The 23098-nt window shown below is 30.7% G+C and overlaps 1 protein-coding gene across 9 annotated transcripts in view; it reads right to left on the reverse strand.

Annotated features, from left to right (window-relative positions):
- Positions 1 to 1574: 1574 nt before the first annotated feature.
- LOC127698849 (centrosomal protein of 170 kDa protein B-like) overlaps positions 1575 to 23098 on the reverse strand; it is a 73245-nt gene continuing 51721 nt past the window's right edge. For 6 of the 9 annotated variants that reach the window (XM_052202540.1, XM_052202539.1, XM_052202536.1 and 3 more), the window contains 7 exons: positions 14932 to 15040; positions 9710 to 11547; positions 9280 to 9303; positions 8154 to 8336; positions 5840 to 5925; positions 4089 to 4240; positions 1575 to 3725 (listed from right to left, as the gene is read on the reverse strand). In XM_052202540.1, the coding sequence (XP_052058500.1) occupies positions 3505 to 3725; positions 4089 to 4240; positions 5840 to 5925; positions 8154 to 8336; positions 9280 to 9303; positions 9710 to 11547; positions 14932 to 15040 (2613 nt within the window). In that variant the 3' untranslated portion in view covers positions 1575 to 3504. The remainder of the gene's footprint in view (positions 3726 to 4088; positions 4241 to 5839; positions 5926 to 8153; positions 8337 to 9279; positions 9304 to 9709; positions 11548 to 14931; positions 15041 to 23098) is intronic. The other 3 variants (XM_052202537.1, XM_052202541.1, XM_052202542.1) reach the window with 3 other exon arrangements.

Here is a 23098-nt window from a genome sequence, read left to right on the forward strand (position 1 = left end):
GAATAGGTCATCTGAAGGTAAGATAGTAATTTTTAAATTGCATAAAAGAACCAATTTACGATTTTGAATAAATTCATTTAAATGTTGTTTTTCCATACATGTTTCAAAGCTGTCTTGACATAAAAATCTAAAATACTCAGTGACATATACTTTTAGAAAAAAATCTAAAAACTTAGTTTGGACATTTTTTTAGCAATTCAAAAATTACTATCCGTCAGATGACTCACTACAAAAATATGTGTATGGAAATTTAAGGCAACACTCAAGTAAAAGCCATGAAAAGGAATTCAGAACTTAAAGCATCATAAGTATGCTATATTTTAACACTGCACTTTGACTTTGTTTCTTTTCAGCAGTAGGTTAAAATTTCTGACCAGTTGAACAGTTTGATTTGATGAAACAAATTGCAATTTGGACACATTTCTTAAATGAACTGCAATAGGTGGAGAGCACCACTTATAATCAAGTCACTGTAATTAGTTTTCATTTTCAAGTTTTGCATGGGAATAAATTAAATGCCTGAAAATTTGTTAATGCTAATCCATACTATACTTCGATGTTCAGGATTTTTTTTATTGCAGGGTCTAACTTTAAATTACAACTTGTACACCAAATAGTGTGTCAAGTCAATACCACTTAACTAATGAAGTTTTCCTGCAACGATTTCCTCATATTTACAATACAAATGTATGTTCCTTTAATCATACAAACAATACCACCATTCTTCTTTCTAGACTGTACCAAAAAGTGCCACTAGCATAGCAGGACAGGAACTGCTTACCTGTCAAGACATATACTGGAGTTCAACTCCATTTTTTGGTAGGATTTCAGGTATATCAATCCTAATTTTTCTGTCTGTCTGTCTGTTTTTGTTTTTTTGTTCTTTTTGTTTTTATCGTGGTGCTGTCAGTCTTACTTGTGGTTTTTTATCACCTTGATTTTCCTCTTCTCATTTTAAATATTCACCATTGGTTTCAATTTTCATTAACAGCAAGATGATGAACAGTTTCTTATTATAAACCCCATGCTCTTATGCCTTGCCAGCAATAGAAAGGGTTAATATTTTTCAATCTGTGCCCCTCTGTCAGTTTATAAGTACATGTACCATAACAGGTTAAAAGTATGTTTTCATGATATAGCTTACAAAAAAGTTGTTGTCATATCAACTTGAAACTTAGTACACATGTTCATTAGGTGTGCACTTTTTAAATATTTGCTAAATAAGAGCTTGGACCAGATTTTGGGGTTCACAGATATTGACTGTAAGTGTAGTATCTTTGGTTACGGTAGTTTCTTTCACTGAACATGGAAATGTGATAATGCAAGCCTGGCATGGTGTTCTATGGACACATAATACATGTATTGTTTAAAGCATAAATGTTACTTGTATAAACAGATGGTGGGAATCTCAATAGCAAAAGACCTGCAGCTTGCCCCTCTTTCAGACAATATATCTTTTTTTCAAACTTTCCTTTTATCAAGGATAGGGGGTTAATCTAAAACTGTCCATTGTACATGTTTATGGAATGTGGGGCTTTTATAATTGGTAACTTAAATACAAATAACAACACAACTAAAAAAAGATATTCTACTTTTATCATCATCATCATCTTCATAAATAATTTGTATCAAAGACGTAAAATTTGTTCATTTGCTAAGTGTTGTGTATTGGTTGGTTAAATGGCACCATATTAACATTTCTGTATTTATATTGAAATACAAACAACAAGATTAACAACCACAATCAACATTCTTAACAAGAATACCAGATTTGCATTAATAAAATTTCGTAAGTTTGTATTAGAAACATGACATGATTAGGTTAGGTATATTTTGTTACTATCTGCCATTCTTACATTTCACAAACAAGCCTTAGTTCATTGAACTTTGAAAGTGTGAGACTTCGCTACAACATCAGTATCTTGGATTTCACAATAGCCAAACGAATATACAATCATAAGCTTAGCTTTACAGATATTTTTCTTTCTTAACTGTTTTATTTTAAAATATTTTTTTTTAAGTAAGTCTGCATAAAAAAGTACTTCAGAAGTAATGGTTGTGCATTTTTTACAGACAACAAAATCTAACATACTTTCAAACATTGCTCATTTTTATCTTAATAAAACTTTTCTTATAGTTACTCTCCAAAAGTTTCATAAAGATTAATTTGTAAAAGAAATAAAAATCTAAATATGTTATGAAATAAAATTCATATTGGCACTGCCTTTACCATTAAAAATTGTAAAAAAAAATACAACATACAATAGAGAAATCATATCACAGAAGTTCTGGATCATCCATCAAATATAAGTTACTTCCCTTTTATTGGATTCCTCTTATTCTAAAAAAATGATTACAACACAACATTCATGTTAGAAATCTGAATCTTCTTTCTTATGATGTTTTATAAGCAATTATAACAGAAAATTCAGAACTCTTGTAACCTTTTTAGTTAAAATTTCATCTCTTTAGATAAAATAAAAAGAAGAGGGATTGCGAAAAAGGTTTGATCTTAATAATTTATAACATAGAAAAGGCAGTTTCTACATTACCAATTCACCATTTTAGAATCTAATGCATCATAGGTAATATTTTCAAAAGGTTACACCAAAGCGTTGTGATTGGTACACATCGTTCTAAACAATGGAAATTCAACCAATGGCATGGCATTATTTCCATTTCCTGTTGGAACAATACAATGGCCCATAATTCTTTAGATTCTAAAATGGTGAATTTATATTGTTACTTTTTAAAAAAGGAAGAAACCTTGCTTCAATGGATGACCCTCATAAAAATAATATCATTCATCAGTATCACAAACAATCTTTTGAACACTCTTAACAACAGATAAAAAGTTTCTATAGAAAAAGTTGGTTTTTAAAGTATTTGTTTTAATGCATTAGAATTATTTAGAATGGACAAATAATTATGTTATCTTTCAACATAGATTTTTCCCAGATTCCTGATATATTGTTTTGTCTTTTGATAACAATTTTTTGGGTTGATATACATTGTAGCATTATTTTATCTCTAAATCCTTAAAAAAAATCCATCTTTATTCTTCAAAGATAAGTTTAGAAATTAAGAAAACATTTTTCTTTCAATATAAAAAAAAACAGAGTACCTCTGGTATTTGGAATAAAATAAATATAATTTATCTTATAAAGCAGTTATTTTGAAATGATATCAACTTCCTGCTTCTACAGAAATATTAACCACATAGTTTGACTGTTCATCCAATCTAAATAAAAAACATTGTGGAATAAAACAGGAAACCATTAAAACATGGTCTGTAGATTCCATCTAGATTAACTGCTTGTGACCTTTAAAAGGAATCCATTGATAACCTGTGACCTCGAAATATTACCTCAACACAGAGCATTAGACAACACTTTTATTAAGTCTGAGACTTCAGCAGATATATTTGGCAGCATTAAAAGCACTGTTGGAATTCTACAACAATTTCTAATATCACAAAGCGCTTGTAAATATAATTAACAAAAATCAGAAGAATTCCTCCGCACCACCGAGTTCTTCACAATCAGATTCAACAGATTCATCATCATGTCTTAATTTCCAGGTGTCTTCTTTGTTTGCAATAGGTTGGAATCCTGCTAATTCACCCCGTATTCTTTCTATTTCCTGTAAATATTCTTGTTTTTCTCTCCCTGACATTGCAGAATCGGATGGACTCACTTCTCCTGGGAATAAAACTCTATTTAAACCTGAAATCAGAAAAAAATATTTTTTATTAATTCATTTTTATATGTTCTTGAAAATACTACTGATGAAAGAGCAGTAAATTTTAAATGTAAATAATACATTTATAAGATTGCATTGCAAAAATGCTTCTGATACTTTTTACTTTAACCTAATAATGAGAGGTCTCTGGTGTCTGATGTCTTTACTGAAGTAGGCAATGGTTCTATTTATACTGTACTGTATAAGAGCTCATTTCCAGTATTAAATTTTAATATAAAGAACATTGATCCTAAATAAAATCATAAAACCAAAAATAATATTTCTAAATTTTAGTTTGATATCTTTCATTTAACTTTTGATTTTCTAATCTTGATTTCAAATCTTACATCGTAAATGGTGTTCAATTTTCCGTAAATTACTAAGAATTCCTGCCAGCTCTTGATTTGCTGATTTCCAAGCTGGCATTTCACTGTTCATGGATTGATCTATGATGTCATCTATTGGTGAAGGAGAATTAACCAATAATCTATCTTCATCTCTGCAACAAACAAAAAACAGATATCAAATATCAAAATTTTTCATCAATATGTTTTATGTAATAAAAACCTCTAGATCTCTATTGTTATTAATTTGTTGTCTTATTTATTTTTGCATCAAACAATATTTTATTTATATTGATTAAAAGTCACTTATATAATACATTATGCATATTTGAAATATATGGTGATAGGTGTTAAAAGATTATCTCCCTTTGGTCAATATCAATCTTTTTTAACTATAGGATAATACTGCATGTATCGAATATAGTCACAAACATGCATGAAAAAAATATGTGCTGTCTTTTACAATATATTTTTTTTGGGATACATTTATTCCCACATTCAGTCAAGCATTTGTTTTTGTTCTGTCATTACAGAGAGCATGGTTATAATTTCCAGATTTACGAGATCAGTTTGATATGCCACTTTATATGACAGTTGTTTTCCATTTGTTTGATGTGTTTGAGCTTTTGATTTTGGCATTTTATAAAGAACTTTCCATTTTGAATTTCCCTTGGAGTTCAGTATTTTTGTTTTTTTCACTTTTTTCATAACTACTTAGAAAGGTTTCAGTGAAATATTGATAATTTGCATTGTACTTACAAAACGGAATAAGTTGCTATTAAAAATGTTGAATAAACAAAACTGTTTTGACTTCTTCTACTAGTATAGTAAAAATAGTCACTGTAGAATAATTCAACAGCTATCTCCTAACTTCAATCTATGGACTGCCTCGAGTTGCCACGGCTAAATTTACATGAAGTTATGTAACTGATGTATGTTTTTGTGGCACATATGCATTCTTATTTTTATAGCTTTTATTATAAAAGGCCAACAGTCAACCCCTGGACATGTGCTGAATATCTAGATGAAGAACAATAAAAGCAGTTCCTTTGCTTTTTTTTTTTCAAATGTGTGTAGGACTTTTATGTCATGAATTAATATACCATATCCCTTCTTATCTATTTACAGCTGAACAACTTCAGTGTGTTCTTCGAGAATAACATTTAACTTTTGCTAGTTAGCTAGGTGAACCATGAATTCTTTAGCTATTGTAATTCAAGAGAAACAACTAGTCCAACAGGTTTCCAGTCATCCTATTATTACCTTCCCATCATTTGATTACTTAGTAAAACGTATTGTTACTCTTTCAGTAGGTAATAGACAAACATAAAATGTTGATTTCATGGTCTACCTAGCAAACAAGGAAACTTTTTTTTGATAACTAATGTTTTCTAGTTGTTTTTTTTTCGTTTGAATTGTTTTATATTTTGTCATGTCAGGGCCTTTCATAGATTACTGTACAGTATGGGTTTTGCTTATTTTTTTTATGGCTGTTCAGTAACCTATTGTTATTTACATCAAGAAAGTCTGGTTTGGTCTCGGGTGAATAGTTAGTCTGATTAATTGGCAGTCATACCACATCTTCTTTTTTCCATAATACAGTAACTTCATTGTTATTTGTACACACTCAAGTAAATCTGCTATAAAGAATCTTTATACACAAATAGCAAGGTTACTTTGAACAAAGTTGCATTCCTTTGAAAAGAAAAGTTGCCACAGTACAGCAACTGAGGATGATTGCTGTGTCTACTAACCTTAATCTATGGACTACATGATTGGTCTTTGACTTGAGTTTATGTGACAGCTGGTATATAGAGGATACTAAAATGTTGTCATATGACTGAAATAGATAAACATAACAAATGAATACTATATCAAAAGTAACAATAGCGGTCTGTCAATTCAAATGACAAAGAATGTACACATGTTGTATTCTTAGTGCATATTTTATTAACAGCATTTGAAAGTGCATGTAACTTTGCAATGTGTTTATCTAATCTATGTGCCTTCTATTTACTATGTACATTTATAAAAGATGATGACATGTTTAAAATTTTAGTTGCATGATAGTTTTAAACGAAGTAAATCACTATTAAAGCAATACCTACCAATCTGATAATTTGAAAATTGTATATTTGATAAAATTTGATGTCAATATACATTTTTTTCTAGACACAGGACAAGTAAGTTCTTCACATACATATATGGAATAGACACTTATCTGTTGTTAAAAGCTTTATGTAGACTTCTTGACATCTTGTTTTTTTTTTACAAATTATGTTTTTTGGGTTGCTGTCTCACTTATGTATACCTTACATCTGCTATTTATCATATGGTTTAATGCCTTTTCATGACATCCATACAATTTTTCACATATTTGTTTTGTTATTGAAAAAACTAAAGTCCTAAGAAACCACAAAATGTAGATAACATAATTAACATTAACTAATTCTGTTGTCCTTTCATTTGTATAACATCAACTTTTGGGGAGTAACTGATACATTAATAATGTTTTTTTTTCTTTTTGTATTGTTGTCTCATTGACATACACTACATGTACCCCAAATCATCTTTTATGTTTTAAAGTTGCATCTATATATATTTTTTCCAATGGAAAAGGAAAAGAACATTTTTTCTGTGAAAGTACATAGATATCCAAAATAGAAAGAAAAGCTTTTAAAATGCCCTAGACCTACATCATTAATGAAAATAGTACTTGGACTTCTATAATTTCTCTCCTCAAAGGTCAAACACAAGACAATGACCTCCTTAAACAAGTTTTGTAAATAAAGTTATACATGCATCAATATACACCATCAGTTTTAATAAATATTATGTAAATATTATAATCGTCACATATTACTTCAGGTACAAATATAAGTATTATTACTTTTACATGTATAACTTCAAGGTATAAATTTGTTAGATTTACAAGATAAATTTCCTGAATTTTAATATTAACAAAGGTCAATACATTAAAGCATGCAGGCCTCCTCTCACCTTCTCTGGATATAGTATATATTTATTATATATAATAAGATAATAAAGACGTACACCTTGCCTCAGGCTTTCTGTTTTATATATAATAATTGGCAATCATCAATGATCTTTGATGTAAAGATGATAAATGGAAATAGGAAGGTTTACATTACATTAAACATGTTAAAGTTTTACATAGAAATTTTGAGTCTTGGACTAAAATTCTACCAACTAATTATAAAATTAAAGAATATTTCAGATTTTCTTTTGTTTTTGTTTTTTATATGAAGGCATGGTTAATGTATGCCATGCAATTAAAGATATCTTTTTTTTTTTTAAATGGTTTAAAAATATGCTTTATAAATGTAATTAATGTTATCCTGATTAACTGAAAATGTAATAAGATATGACAAAATTTTTGATTGCTACAAAAAAAACAGACAACACATTTAGCATTGAGACAAATCATAGCTGGAGTTATTCCCACCTTATCCAAATTTTCTTGTAAATATATAGGAATGTAATTTAATTTCAGTAAATGCTATTTCAAAAACAAGACACCTGTTAAATTTGGGTAACATAATTTGTGTATTTTTCCAGAATTTCATGGCAAGTTTGATTTCAGCCACTATCAATTAATAAACAGTGTTTATTGAAACCCAAATGCATCTAACTACAAAAACAAAGTACAAGAAAATATCTTAAGGCTGGCAAATTTCTGCTCTAACCATGTCATAAGAATAAATATGCCAACAAATATTGTGCTAATTTCTTTCAGAGCATGAATTTTACTAAACACCTGTTTGATATTTCTGTGCTGAACAGAAAAAAAAATTAACTCCTTTATTTTCCCACCAATTAAAAAAGAACATGGTAGTATTTCATTTTTTTTTTCGAATTGTAACAGATTTTTCAGTCAACTTTAAAAAGATAACTTTTTTACAAATTACCATAATGTGTATGTAAATTAAGATACATGACATGGTTATTTTTAGCAATTAAACATTATTCATGTAGCCATCAGCAATTATATAGCCGAGCATGCAGTTACTCCCACCACAATGATATCAGCGACACGGAAGCACAAACCTGAGATAACACGTTATTATGATATTGTCTGATGATATCGGAAAAATCTGTAGTATCTCCTGTTACGGAATGACGTTTGTTGTAAAGAGAACGAGGTCGTGGTAAAGGAGAAGCAAGTTTAGGAGGTGGTGGTGTGAATGCTGACAAATGTGGTTTACTACCAAGTAAACACCGACTTAAATCCTAAAAATAAGAATTCAGTGGTGCAGAAATTAATACAAATGAAGCATATAAATCATGAAAGTAATCTGCAACACAAATGTACACCTAGAGCAAAAATAAAACTGAAATGACATTAAACTGAACTTAAACAAAATGAAAAGTGAAGCACACGAAAAGCTATTATACATTATAATCTGAAGTTCGTGCTACATGTAACAGTACATGTACTTGAACTTTTGTTTAGGCCACATGAAATTACTTCTTTGAACCTTGTTCCTGCTCATTCCCATATATACACCCCTTTTTTTAAAAGTCTTGCCATATATAAGAAAAAAATCTTAATAAGTCATAGTTGTCTATTTTCATTTCAGCAAAATGTAAAAATACAAAAACTTGACTTGACCTGAACTACATATTTAGCTGATAAACACCATGTTTTTCCAACAAAAACTATCTATATAGAACTAAGGTTATATAGATGTTATTTATCTTTTTCCTAGAGTCAAAAGCATTTCAAAACATGGTAGCATTGGAATAATCTACAACAATGTTATTCCTAACTGGAGCATAACAAATGAAATCATCAAAATATGGGACCAGAAAATTTGTTTCAAAAATATTACAACATGTCCCTACAGTACATTGATTATAAAATAGTTGATGATTTACATGATTTAGTCCATTCATGTTTTATAATCACAAAGCAAAACTGGAAATTTGTTTTTCCTATTGATTCAATGGACCCAAAAAATCTTAAAGCCTAAAAATTACTTTAAAATAGTTCAGATATGTTTAGCATGTAGACTTTTTTTAAACACTTTTTTTCCTTTTAAGTTACAGAACTTCAGAAAAACAAAACAAAACTTAACCCTAATTTCGTCTAAAATTTCATGCAATTTTCACTGTATTTGTCATGCATTATAAGAATCACAATATGCACAAGAATGTTATATATCATGCATACCTCAGAACATGATGCATCCTGGGACTAAAAATTATAAGATATATTATGTAACTTATTATTAAACTTGTCTGGTCTCAAAAATCTGAGTCACTGACTTAAAAAAAAGTTCTAACATGTCTGTAATAAACTGTGTTACAGCTAGAAACATCTGACTAATAAATTTCTAATTTGCCCTAATATTTATATAATTAGCCACAATTAACAATATACAATTATTGTAATTTATTGTAATGGCTAATAAAACATTTCACTATGGCACTAAACAGATAATTTTGAAACTTAAATTTTAAACAATTACCTGTTCGTGTATGTATATTTTACTGGTATGATTAATTTTTATGTGCAAGAATGGAAGCAAAAATGACAAGAAGTATCTTTCATCACACAATACATAAAACTTACTATCAACTATCAAATACAAAATACTAACCTGACCCGATTTTGCTACAAGACTTAATTCTTCATCTTCTGACGAAGTTTTATAGAGGTGACTAGACTGAGATCTTCCCGAATAAGGAATAAATCCTCGATGAGAGGATGCTATACTACTATCATCAAATGTGTCAGTTCCTTCCGCACTAGAAAGAGAGTCATTTTTGTCTTTACGATTTCGTCCAAGTTCGGAAGAGTTTGTGAAGGATGATGACCGTGTCATCCGTTTCATTGAAGTTAATGATGATGATGAAGTAGTACTTTGTTTTTCTTTAGATTTAGTTTTAGCTTCAGCAACTGCTCTCCGAGGATCATATTCCTTTCTCCTTTTCCATGCTGCTTCTTCAGCAGACCTGGTTGCACTGGTTCCACTTTGTGTTTGAGATTGAGTTTTATTTCCTACTCCAGAAACACTTAATCCATATGACTGAGTTGTTTTTAATCTATTTTTGAATGATTTTAAATCTGATTTCCTAACATCTGAAGAAGAATTGTCTAAAGTACTAAGGGATTTATTTAGTTTTAAACTATGTCTACCAGTTTCTGTCCGTGCTAAATTTGAAGTCCGAGCATTGTCTTCACCCTTACGCTGAATTTGAGCACCTAAACTGACATCACTGCGATCAGATATTTTCCCAGAACGTCCCTTTGAAATGCCAGTTACAGTCAAATCTGTCCTTGACGATGATCCATGCCAGCTTTGTCGAGATCCAACAGATTTTGAAAAGCTTAATGAAGAGTTACTTGACACACCTGTAGGAGTCCTTGAGCCTAAGCCCCTCAGTGAACTAGTAGGAGTTTTAGAAGTCCTGGAAGAAGTTGTTGTAGGGGTTCTTGCATTTCTAGTTGGTGTTTTTGTTACACTTGTGAATGAGCTATCAGAAATATCAGAACCTGGAGTAGTGGGCGCATCGCCATCTGCTCTCTGACGGCGTAATTGGAATGCACGATTTGGCCTGGTCATAGAAATAGTTCCTTTACCTTTGGAACCTTTCCTATTTATCTCTGTATTGTTATCTTCAAAGGTAGAGAGGTCCAAGGATAAATCGGCAGTAGAAGTGTCACTCTCACTTAAAACATCCGAAACAGCAGACTGATCCCCAGTGCTCATAGTCCGTTTTAAATTAGTCTCCTTGAACTTTTGAAGTCTTTGGGCAGAACTAGTTGAGTAAACTCTAGTTAGTGGTTTCTTATTAGTGGTAGCTTTTGCTTTTGTACTTTTTGCCAAGTTTTCTCTTGGACTTCCATAATCAGAAGGCTTGTCAAATTCTTCATCACCATTTATATAAGCTACCATACTTTCAGAATCGTGATAATCTCCATTCACATGACTTTTGCCATTCAAAAGACTTTTGCCATTCATATAAGAATAATCATGTCCATTTTGTAAAGATTTAGAGGAAGATTTCATGGATTTCTTATTTCCTACTGCAGCTACGACATCTTCTGTGTCCTGCAATAAAATATCTGTATCAATACTAGCCCCTGATGATCTTGAACTAAGTGGAGTTTTTTCAGTATCAGATTCTATCCTTGTAAAGTTACTTTCAGAATCAGTCTCAAATTTAGTTTTTGATACCGTTTCTGTATCAGTGTCATCATATCTATTTATAACCTTGTCGGAAATTGTCACATTCCTTTTCAACTCATTCGGAGTTGACAGACATCTTGGACTAGTTGTACATTCACTTAATTTTGAGCTACGTTCACTCATCCTGGAACTAGTTTCACTTCCTGATGGACTTCCTTTATCATTTGGAAGTCTGGGTAATTTTCTGCCAGTACCTGGCCTCTTTTTAGATCCAGATGGTGGTTTTCTAGTGCCTTGCATTTCATCTGAAAGTAAATAAGTTTATATATAAAACAATAAGAAAAGAAGATTTGAGAGAGCTAAAAAATTGCCAATAAACTTCATTTATTTTGACTAACATATATGCCATTGATTTAATTAAACATCTGTGTGCACGAGTGCACACTTGTCATGAAGCACATTTGTTTATGGATGTATTGACTCAACCTTTCACAGAATACATTTATAGACTTTGTACCATATGTGAAGTATTTTTTACACATATACATTAATATCTATATGCTACTGGATGTTAAGCAAGCAACAATCAATCAATCAAATTTATAATTATAATCAGGATCTGCTTACCCTTCCGGAGCACCTGAGATCACCCCCAGTTTCTGGTGGGGTTCGTGTTGCTCAGTCTTTAGTTTGCAATGTTGTGTTTTGTGTACTGTTATTTCTCTGTTGGTCTTTTCTTTTTTAGCCATGGCATTGCCAGTTTATTTTCAACTTATGAGTTCGAATGTCCCTTTGGTATCTTTCGCCTCTCTTCTTCATTGTTTTATTTTTTTTTGGTGTGTGTTTGAGTTCATTTCAAGGTTTGCACATATAATCAGTCTTCAGAGGTATTAAAAATAACCATAGAGTATGGAATAGAAACAAGTAATATGTCAAAGAGACAACAACCCACCAAAGAACAGAAAACAGCCCAAGACCACCAATGGGTCTTCAATGCTGTGAGAAAATCCAGCAACCAGAGGCAGGCTTCAGCTGGCCAGTTTGCTTGGTTTGAAAAATTTGTAGTTCTGTTTGATAAGTTATACATGCAATGTAAATTGGTACTGTTAATATGTAGGGTACATGTCAATCAGACAGCAAACCAACAACACCAGAAACCTAGACTTTTAAAAGTCAACATTAAGATTTCAACAATAGAAAAGTACACATGTGTATTTGGTAAGTGAAGTTCAATTTTTTTTAAACCCAGATCTAACAATTTGGGAAATTAAACAGAGTTTATCGAAGACCTGCCATCAACATCAAATTTTCTAGAAGACCTAAGTCTTAATGCGACTCAAACAAAACTTGAAAAGAAATTTTTATCGACATTAGTTTTTAAAAATTTTCAAAGGCAATATTTGATAATTTAACCTGAATACAGTTTTATTTTCACATAAATAAAAAATATTACATTATTTTCTGTTTTAAAATTTACATTAAGCAATATCCTTTAACTAAAATTGTTACTACTTATACTTCTAAAACCTTAATCATCTAATGATCAAACCAAACTCTGTGCCAGGAATTCAAAATCTCCTAAAATATGCAAGTCAGCATAATAAAACTATAAATTTACCTAATTATTTATTTAAACCTTTAGATTTTTTTGGGTATAATTATCTTTAAGTATAACTTGTCAAAAACATGACAGGTTCACGTTACTATTGGGCAAAAGACCCATTTCTGTGAAACAAAACAAAACATTTACTGTATCAACCATAATACACAGGAATGTTTTATGTTTATTAAGGCAAATGTAAAGAACTGCTATTATATTTGTATTGGCTGTAAGGAAAAAAAAATCTTAATGTGCAGGGGGTAGAAGGGTTTTATATATTTCACAAAATGGCTACAAACACTAAATTTTTCATGTAGATGCATATTGGAAAATCCTGTGCTATAAACAGTTTGACATCATACATTTACTATTAACTGTTTCCTGATTTACTAGCTTGATCAGATCATCCCATAACTTTGTACATTTTTTTTTCAATTTTGATATCAATCTTTCCCTTTTTGCCCTCCTCCCATCAAGAAACAGGACCATTTAAACCTAAATTTGGCTCTAAAATTTGACTAAAAATGAATTCTTATATTCTAAAATCTGCAAAGAAAAACAAATCATTATACATTCTGTTTGTATAATACAATATTTATATTTAAGTATTTTGAACCAGATTTCAGCCAAGTTTACTGTTTTGATATGGTATTTTTTTCTGCTGTTCAATCAAAATAATATGATAAAGAAATGGACATATCTGTAAAATTACACATCCTCACCATTATCATGTGTTTGTGAAGACAATCTTGTATGAAACAAAAATTTCAAAATTTAGGCATAATCAGACAAAACAAAAAAATTTTCATTATCAAGATGAACTACAGCAACTTATAGATTTGAACTTTTTCAGGTATTTCAGCCCAATATTCCCCCCAATTTTCATGTCAACTCCCTCTGTCCTTGAACGAATATCAACCTTGCATGCTGTGTTTAACTAATATGAACACAATAAGAAAGAGAAATGGGGTAAATGTCAATAATGTGACCTACAACCAACAAACAAGAGATGTAAAGAAAACATTTATGGCAATATTATGTACTATCAAGTAACATATTTACAATTCTTATCTTTATACAAAGAATAAACTAAAACTTAAATAGAAGGTGATATACTGAAAAACAAGATTCACAATGGTGGTCTATTTCATAACCTGAGCATCTGAGTAACAGAATTTCAAATGATTCGTAAAAGAAAAAAATCAAGACATGAACGAATAGAAGTGATCCTGCAAAGCCTGGTTTACAAAATACAAGTGATTCTTATCCAATTTGCACTTTTCATTTCAAAAACAATTACTTTCTCAAAAATTTTTTTTATAGTTTGTTCTTATGTTGTACTGTTACACCACTGTCCCAGGTTTGGGGAGTGTTAGGGAACAGCAAACATTGTTAACCCCGCCACATTCTGTATGTGCCTGTCCTAAGTCAGGAGTCTGTAATTCAATGGTTGTCGTTTGTTGCTGTATATAATATCCGTTTTTTTCATATATTGTTTTGTGCATAAATCAGGCCATTGGTTTTCTCGTTTGAATTGCTTTACATTTGTCATTTCAGGGTCTTTTATAGCTTACATTGCTCATTGTTGAAGGCTGTACAGTGACCTACAGTTGTTAATTTTTAGAAAGCTCTGTTTTCATTTGATATATGATATATAGATGAACCACTGAAAGGCATTAAACATATGTCAAACGAACTTTTGGTTGTGAATACTGAATTCTTGTTCTTAGCTAAAAACAAATGAACAGGAGAAGACAACTGTTACATACCTTTCTACCCCTAAATAACAGTTTTTTAAAAGATTAAAAACAAGATTTTGGGTTTAAGTCATGAGACAAAAACACAATGACACAAATACATAAAGACGACAAGACTGTATTCTTAAAATGATTTGTAGATAATCCTCTGAATTAAGCCTCGTATTTAATCTGACTTTTCTGCTAAACTGTTTTGCCAACAAACATCAAATTAACTACAACTGTTTTTATTTTCTTCTGAATTTTCATCAAAGAAAAATTACAGTAACGATTGGTATTTGTAATTGAGATTTGTGTTTTCTCTTTATGAAAATATTTTCATTAGGTCTTACCAGGATTAGATCGTGGACTAGCCAAATCATGCGATGGTGACTTTGGTTTACTGGTCAATGCTTCCAACTGAGACATCCACTTCGAATGCTCCCTCGATTTCATGTCATCCTAAAAAAAACAAAAAGTACAAAATTTTAACATCAGTACTCACTATATGGAAAGAAATTTTCTTTGGTCCGAAGTTTCAATGATCCAAAAACTTATAAAAGTTCTAAAACTGAGGAAATTTCATCATACAATATCTCACCTACCATGTCTCTTAGAAATTATCTAAATCCAAACTGCATATTCAATACACCAGTAGAAAAATGTACCTTTACATTGAATAAACTAAAAATAACAGCTGTATGACAACTAATGATAAATGTCAACAGAATTTCATGTTGTTGATATTAGTTTTGGAAACCTGTGAAAAGGATCTATCACACAACAGAATTATCGGTATTTCACAAAAATTTAAATTGTTGACAATGGAACTTATGGATTTACAATGCTTGACTTAGTTTTCCCTACATCAATTTCAAATAAACTACTTGAAATTGTAAGTGTATTTACTATGGGGATTCGTCAAACTCTATAAAAAGATGTCAAATAAATATGTCACACTACTTTATGAAAATATGCGACATTATTTGTGAACATGACATTTTTTGTATAAAAATCATAACTACTATAAAATCATCTTTTTCATTAGACAATTGTACAGTATCAAGCAAAAAAAGTATGTTTCTTATTTTACCTTCCATAACAAACTTGAATATTCAACAATGAATAACTCCAAATAGTATAAATGCTGAAAAACATCTACTTGAACCACTCTAAAGTGTTAACAACACTTCAAATTACTTAATGAATCATTTTTATGTGATGCTACCAAGGAAGTAATAATAATGTCCTTATATTGCAAAAATAATCATCAATTTTAAACAGTTGTCACAATCATTCAACTAAATAAACATCCTTTAAAATTAATCCCACATAGAACTTCTGCTATTTCCAGTATTGTTAGGTTCAATATAATGTCACATCTCTTCAAAGTTGCCTTCATTACATTAAATTTTCCTTTCGTTGAACAGTTAAATGAATTAGATCAAACTTGACAAAATTAAAGCGTAAATGGGCATGATTTTATCGTCCATATATATTATCCTCTAATGGTGTTTTCCTTTCCACTTAATCTTGCCTCAGAACACGTTTAATTCATCATGTGTCATTCAACCTTTCTATCCCAGCTGATACTTATTATAAAGATGTATTTCACTGTATACAAAAAGTCTTACCATGTGATACACATGAAATGTATTCCCTTGTACATTCTAATGTAGAAATGTAGATTTCGAATCATAACACAGCTGATGGGAATTCATAACAAAGTACATGAAGAAAGAAACATATCAGGTTTATTCCTACATCTTGCTAATGTTTATACATCACAGGTTATCTAAGTGACAAAACTTTGGCACTATTATTTATTCACAAAATGCTGGTGTTTATATTAAGGCTAATCAAAAAATGAGTCAGTAACAAACAAATTCCTGGTTCCTCTGATCTAACTTGAAACAGCTATTCTTTTTCTCAACCTTGCAAAGCTAGGGTCACAAGAATTTTAAATGGACCAACAGTAACACCAATCAAGGCAGAAATAATACCTCTCAAAAACAATTTGAATATCCTATTTTATGTGCAATTTTTCTGTTCCCTCCAGCAATGAAAGCTTTACTGACAGCTACAACAATTACAAACATAACCATGCACATGTTAAACCATTTTTTCTAGCAGTTGTTCAATTCTTTTAATGTTTTCAAAGAATACTATTGATAAAGGGTGTTAAAAGTAAAACTTATCTTGTAAAAAAGTATGGTTGATTTCAGATCAAGTCATTTGAATCAGGCTTTGCAACAACTTGGACCCAACACCCAATGTCAATTAAGATAAGAAATTGAAAACTTGCAAAATCGAATAGAAGCTACAAATTTTGTCAATGTTTGTAAGCAGTATTGATTTCAATGCCTTAAACAATTTTTTCTTTAGTCATAACATTTTTTTTTTAAATAGCTCTTGATCAGTTAATACAGAATTAACAATTCACAAAATAATTGGTTAACACATGACTGATTTATGCCATAATAAACCCAAAGAAAAATATCATCATTAATTCATCATTCAAGGCACTAGGAAAAAGAAATTATTCATAGAGATGTTATGCAACAGCTATTTTATTTTCCTCCACCTATCACCTTTTTTCACATGAAGCAAAATGTGAGTCACATAATTTAAACAGCCTATCATCTTATCATCCTGAAAAGTTTTAATGAGCCATTCACCTTCTACCTATTAACAATTGTTGGTTGTTATGATCATGTTTTGGCTAAACTCCCAAGGTAGTATCATTTATAGGTGAAACATATGTAATCCACCATTAAAGAGCACCAAAACAAAAATGTATGGAAGAAATAAAATGCAGAACATAAGTATTTCTAGATTTATAAGAAGATGTGGTATAATTGCTAATGAGACAACTCTCCACCAGAGACCAAATGACATAGAAGTTAATTAACAATCATAGGTTACTGTAAGGGCCTTCAAAATTGAGCAAAACACATACCGCATTATATAAAGTATAATTCATTCCTTTTTTTATTAAATCAAGGTATACCAGGAAATTACCATCTATCAATACACCGAGTGACACCCTGAGGTGTGAAACTGGATCTTTAACCTGTAACCAAGTGTCATAGAATCCTGTTTAAAAGAACTGTTACAAATCTTTACAGGGGGTCTGTAGGTGACTTGTTGCAAGGCAAAATGACTAATCTTGTCCAAAATTCTAATTTTTCCAGTGGCAATTCTCTGCTCATTATCCAAATTTGGAATTTGTGATTGAACTGCACAAACTTTTCTAGTTTCACAAATGAATACACACAGTATTAACCACATAAAATTGAACAACTAAAGATAAGAAAGATCAACTACCGGATAATGGGGTTGCTGTTACAAGGATGTTTACTCCATTCAATCAACAGTCACACACAAACATAATAAACATCATCAATATTCTTTACTAAGGACCCTTACAAAAACTGTCAGTGAGGGCAGCAATTAAAGTAAGCTCTAAAACACAGCTTTTAAAAAGTTATTAACTACAACATAAACTTCTTTCTTGAACTCTTTATATATTTATGGATTATTATTTTTAAAGACTATATATCTCCATGGCCATAAACCATTACCTCCTCCAGGCAAAAATATAGAATTTCTATAGTGTGTAATACAAGTGTACATTTCAATTTAAATACACCAGTGAAATTATAGGCCGAGAACAGATCAATACATGCAACGACCACTATCCATAAAAAATATCAATATTGCAACAGAACTCACCTGAAAATTTCTACCTCCACAGAAAAAAGATTCTAGCACTATATTATTGTCCATAGTTAACACTAAATAATTGTTGAATATTCCTTCTCTCATGAACTGAACATGTTAAAGGTTTACAGTATGTTTGGTATGTCAATATGGGTTTAAACGATCACTACTGGTAGTCAGGACATGTATAAACTGTTGTCTGTCATAACTAATCACTCAACCATGATATTAATTAGCGAAATTTACCTGTCAGGTAGATCATATAATTACACATCTATTTATCTAATCATAAAAAACACATACAGGTATGCCAAAAAATGTGGTAATACAAATAAATCTATATTATTTATTTTGCCAGTTTGTTTTTAGTTCGATAAGAATCCTTAGTGGTAGAAAAATGTAAAAACGATCAAAGATTTGTGTTCAGGTATTACATGTTCCCTACATACCTCACAGTACAGGTAAACAATTGATTAATACCTTGATAAATATTAATTATAATCTCATCTGTCAAAATCAAATAAAAAGGTGATTACTTAATTTATGGTAACATTTCATTTGATGGGTTTAGCCCTTTTGAGGAGCTTAAACTAAACAGTTATAGATTAATTAGATTAATCTTTTGGACCAAATATTGTAAAAAATACAGTAATAAGCATATTTAGCAATAACCAAACCACGTTAATCAATTAAACTTCTACCAGCAAAGCTAGTTTTAAAACTTGGTTATGTTTGACCTAATCTTATCTAACAAATATGTAGGTATTAATCGATGAGACAGCAACCCAATAACACAATTAACGCAGAAATGACAATTATTAGTAACATTGATAATGGAAACAGTGAATGCGTCAAAGAGAAAACAACCCGACCAAAGAGCAGAAAAAAGCTCAAGGCCACGTACCAATGTGTTTTCAACACAGCAAGAAAATCCCGAACCCTGAGGCGGGCTTCAGCTGGCCCCAAATCAATAATGTATACTAGTTCAGTGAAAATGGACGTCACATTAAACTCCAAAACATATAAATGAACCAAATTTAAAAAAAAATACAAGACTTACAAAGGCCAGAGGTTCCTGACTTGGGACAGGCGCAAAAATGCAGCAGGGTTAAACATGTTTTAGAGATCTCAACCCTCCCCTATACCTCTAGCCAATGTGGAATACACAAACACAGAGCAATACCCACAGTAAAATTCAGTTCAAAAGAAGTCCGAGTCTGATATTAGAATAGGTAATAGAAGAAACTGAGCAAAATGACAATCATGAACATAAATTAACAAAAGACTACTAGCAGTTACTGACATGCCAGCTCCAGACCTCGATTAAACTGATTGAAAGATTAAATGTGTTTATTTCCGATGCAAAGACCTTAAGAGTGAATCAATATAATTCCAAAAAATGCCATCTTTAATGACTTGACAACAGTATCGTAACTATATCCTTTCTGACTAAGTCTGTTTAAAGATTTGGTTAGCTTTAGAGGTGAATGATGACATTTTTGTGCTTTGTATATAATATTACCATAAAAGATGGGATGTGAAATACCTGAACGTATAAGATGTCTGCACTTTGATTTATTTTTAGGAAGGATGTCCTTGTACCGATGATAAAATTTAGTAAATGTTTTGACAAGTTTGTGATAAACCCTGGTGTAATAATTTATTAGTAAGTTCACATTAATGTCAGATTCATATCTTTGGACAGATATGACACTTAGCCTAATACTTGTAGAAAAATACTCTTAACAAGAATGTGTGTGCCCTGCTATCACTATTCCTTTTCAATGTTCATTGAACTGTGAAATCTAGGTCAACACCCAAATTTGGCATATATATCAAACAGTTCACTCCATGATGAACATGTGTACAAAATTTCAAGTTGATGTGACCGCAAAATACCTTTTACCAAAACTTTAAACTGATATGGGACGGACGGACAGATGCAATTACACAAAGACAGAAAAAACATGATGACCCTACCCTATTGCATGTTGGGCAATAATGTTTAGAAATCAACTCAGTTATCAGTGTTTTCTTCTAAACATATAAAGATAAAGTATACTGCAATCTTTTCTACTTAAATACATTTTTAAAACAGATTAAACTTAAAACAGATTATATTTTGAGCCAAGGGGACTACAATTATAGACCAATCTCAAGTTGTTTTCTATGAATGAGTTACACTTGTTGACCCAAGGTCAACTGGCATAAATGACGTCATTGAACAATAGGTTCTTACTGTGACTTAACAACATAAGCATTGTGACAAAGGAAATGTACAGGAAAATGCATGAATTTGAAAGTTGACTTTTTCATATACCTTTTCCATAATTCCAAAACAAACTCTTTCTTGAATCATTAACGAAGAAAATAACTACCAATCTGACCAAAGACAAAAGTCATGACACCAGAAAACAAAAATCTACATGTCTTCAGTGTGATGACTATATCATGGTTTAAAGCCACAAATTTTATAGGTCAAAGTAAAGATAAGTCACAATATTTTACAGGTCAAAATATATAAAGACTATCAAGTCACACTATTTTATAGGTCAAAGTAAAGACTAAAGTCACAATATTTTGCAGGTCAAAGTAACGTCAAAGTAATGACTAAAGTCACAATATTTTACAGGTTAATAGAAAGTCTATTTCCCTGTCTGCAATCACAATAATACAACAATTATATAGTTATGACAAAGTGATAATAATGAATTAACACTTGAGAGAATGACTAATGTTCTCCTGTCATGGAGATATGTTTTATAGCAATCAATCATTAGTTTGTAGGTCATCCATCAAACATTAATACATGTATGTAAAACACCAAATACACATAATAAGTAAATTCCAAATCTGTGAGGAGAAAAATATACAGCTATATTTTGAACGCTTTGTTGTGTCTGCAGCCATAGTTTTTGCAGGCAAACATCTGGCATAAAATAATCATTTTGGTAACATCTGTCATATATGTTTTTCTATAATTCCGCATGCATGCTCTCTTACTCATAACATTTGTAACAAATAAGTAATCTATTATTAAAAAAAAATCTAAATGATTCTAAATTAAATTCTCAAGATAGAAGAGAACGCCTCGAAAATGTCAATAAAACCGAGGCTTAACTTTGTATTAAATCAATATCTATAAATTACCATTTTAAATCTGTTTCTTTTCCCGAAAAGGTTATGTAATATTCAATTTTCAACATTTTCACTATCCAAATTAAAAATTTTACCTTATAAGCCGTAGATGATGCCTTCCCTAACATCATTCCCCCGAGGAATAATGTCGTTATTCACAGGTGACCTATCTTACATTAAAAGTTTGTTGTTACTCCACTTCCTATAACAAATTTATTCAAGTGTTTTTCTCATCAAACTCGTTCACAAAAGCATTGAGATAAAATTACAATTGCAAGATATTAACCACTGTATCAAATCCACATGGTGTGCTAGTTCTTTGTTATGGAAATACCAAGGTAGATTATAAAATATATATCTAAAACATATCCACGGTAAATGGGTAAATCGAGTGAGCTGAGGTATAACTAATATGTCTGACTGTCTCTGAAAATCTCAAAGGTTCCCACACTTAATTCATATTCTGTCCTGGTGTCTCTTTCACTAAAGATTTCAAATGAAAAATTAAACAAATTGAAAATCCCAAGTCCTTAATCTCAAAACAATCTTCCCTATTTCAACATTACAATTTAAAAACAATTGAATTTCATAACCAAGAGTTATCTTTCTTACTTCATATGTAAAATATAATAAATTCCAATGTATCTTGATATATTGTTTACCTATTTAATCTACGCTTATTAAAAAAAGAAAGTTTGTCAATAATTCAATACAAACCTGTCAAACTTGAGAGAAAAATATGGTGATAATAAAAAATACCAAATATTCCTACAACAGCTGATATTGATCCTATGTAACTCAGGAATGTATTGAATATGTAGACTAGATATAACTGGTAATGATCAATTTAGAACTACAACTTCCTTCCTCCTTAATTAGGCTGTACAGTCTCTGTGTCCTAATAAATTACACTTTAAAAATTTCATTGGTGAAGAAGTTATATGTAGTATTAATTTATTACACAAGCACTTGAGTCTTGACACAAATCAAGAGCAAAGGAATAGAACAGACCTTTTATATCTGTTCTTTATATTAAGTCATAATGAGGTTTATAATATTCTTTGTTGTTTGCATAACATTCAGTGGCAAATATTTCAAACATATTCGGGATGGTTGATAGAATAAAATAGCTTTTTGGTTATGTTACATGATTTCAATACCAGAAAGATTTTCAAGGGACTTGACCTGGGCAAAATGTTATTTACCTGCATACTATGTTATAAACATAGTTCCAGAAAACATCAAGTTGGCAATTTGGGAATTGTACGACAAAGGAGAAAACCACACTAGTTGACATTAGCAGAAACAAACAGTAAAATTCACTGACATGGCTCGTGATCGAAAAAATCAAACGTTTAAATCCACAGTAAATATCTACTCATAAACACCAGTTAAGTTGAATACACATCTATTGTACACCCATATTGTTATAAACTCTCGTGTAGAATTTTATGGACTATAACCATATACCTGTAAATTGTACTATAATTGTCAGATATTTAAATATAAAAGATGACAAAAGAACAGGACTACACTTTAATGGCTACATAATGACCAACCAGAGGGTGAATTTGATTGTAATAACAGGACATGATACATGTTAAGATGGTATGATAATGTCATCAGCTTCCTCAGGTTTCAACACAGAAGTTTGCAATG

Source organism: Mytilus californianus, unplaced genomic scaffold, assembly GCF_021869535.1.
Source record: "Mytilus californianus isolate M0D057914Y unplaced genomic scaffold, xbMytCali1.0.p SCAF_4, whole genome shotgun sequence".
In the NCBI taxonomy this organism is placed as follows: domain Eukaryota; kingdom Metazoa; phylum Mollusca; class Bivalvia; order Mytilida; family Mytilidae; genus Mytilus; species Mytilus californianus.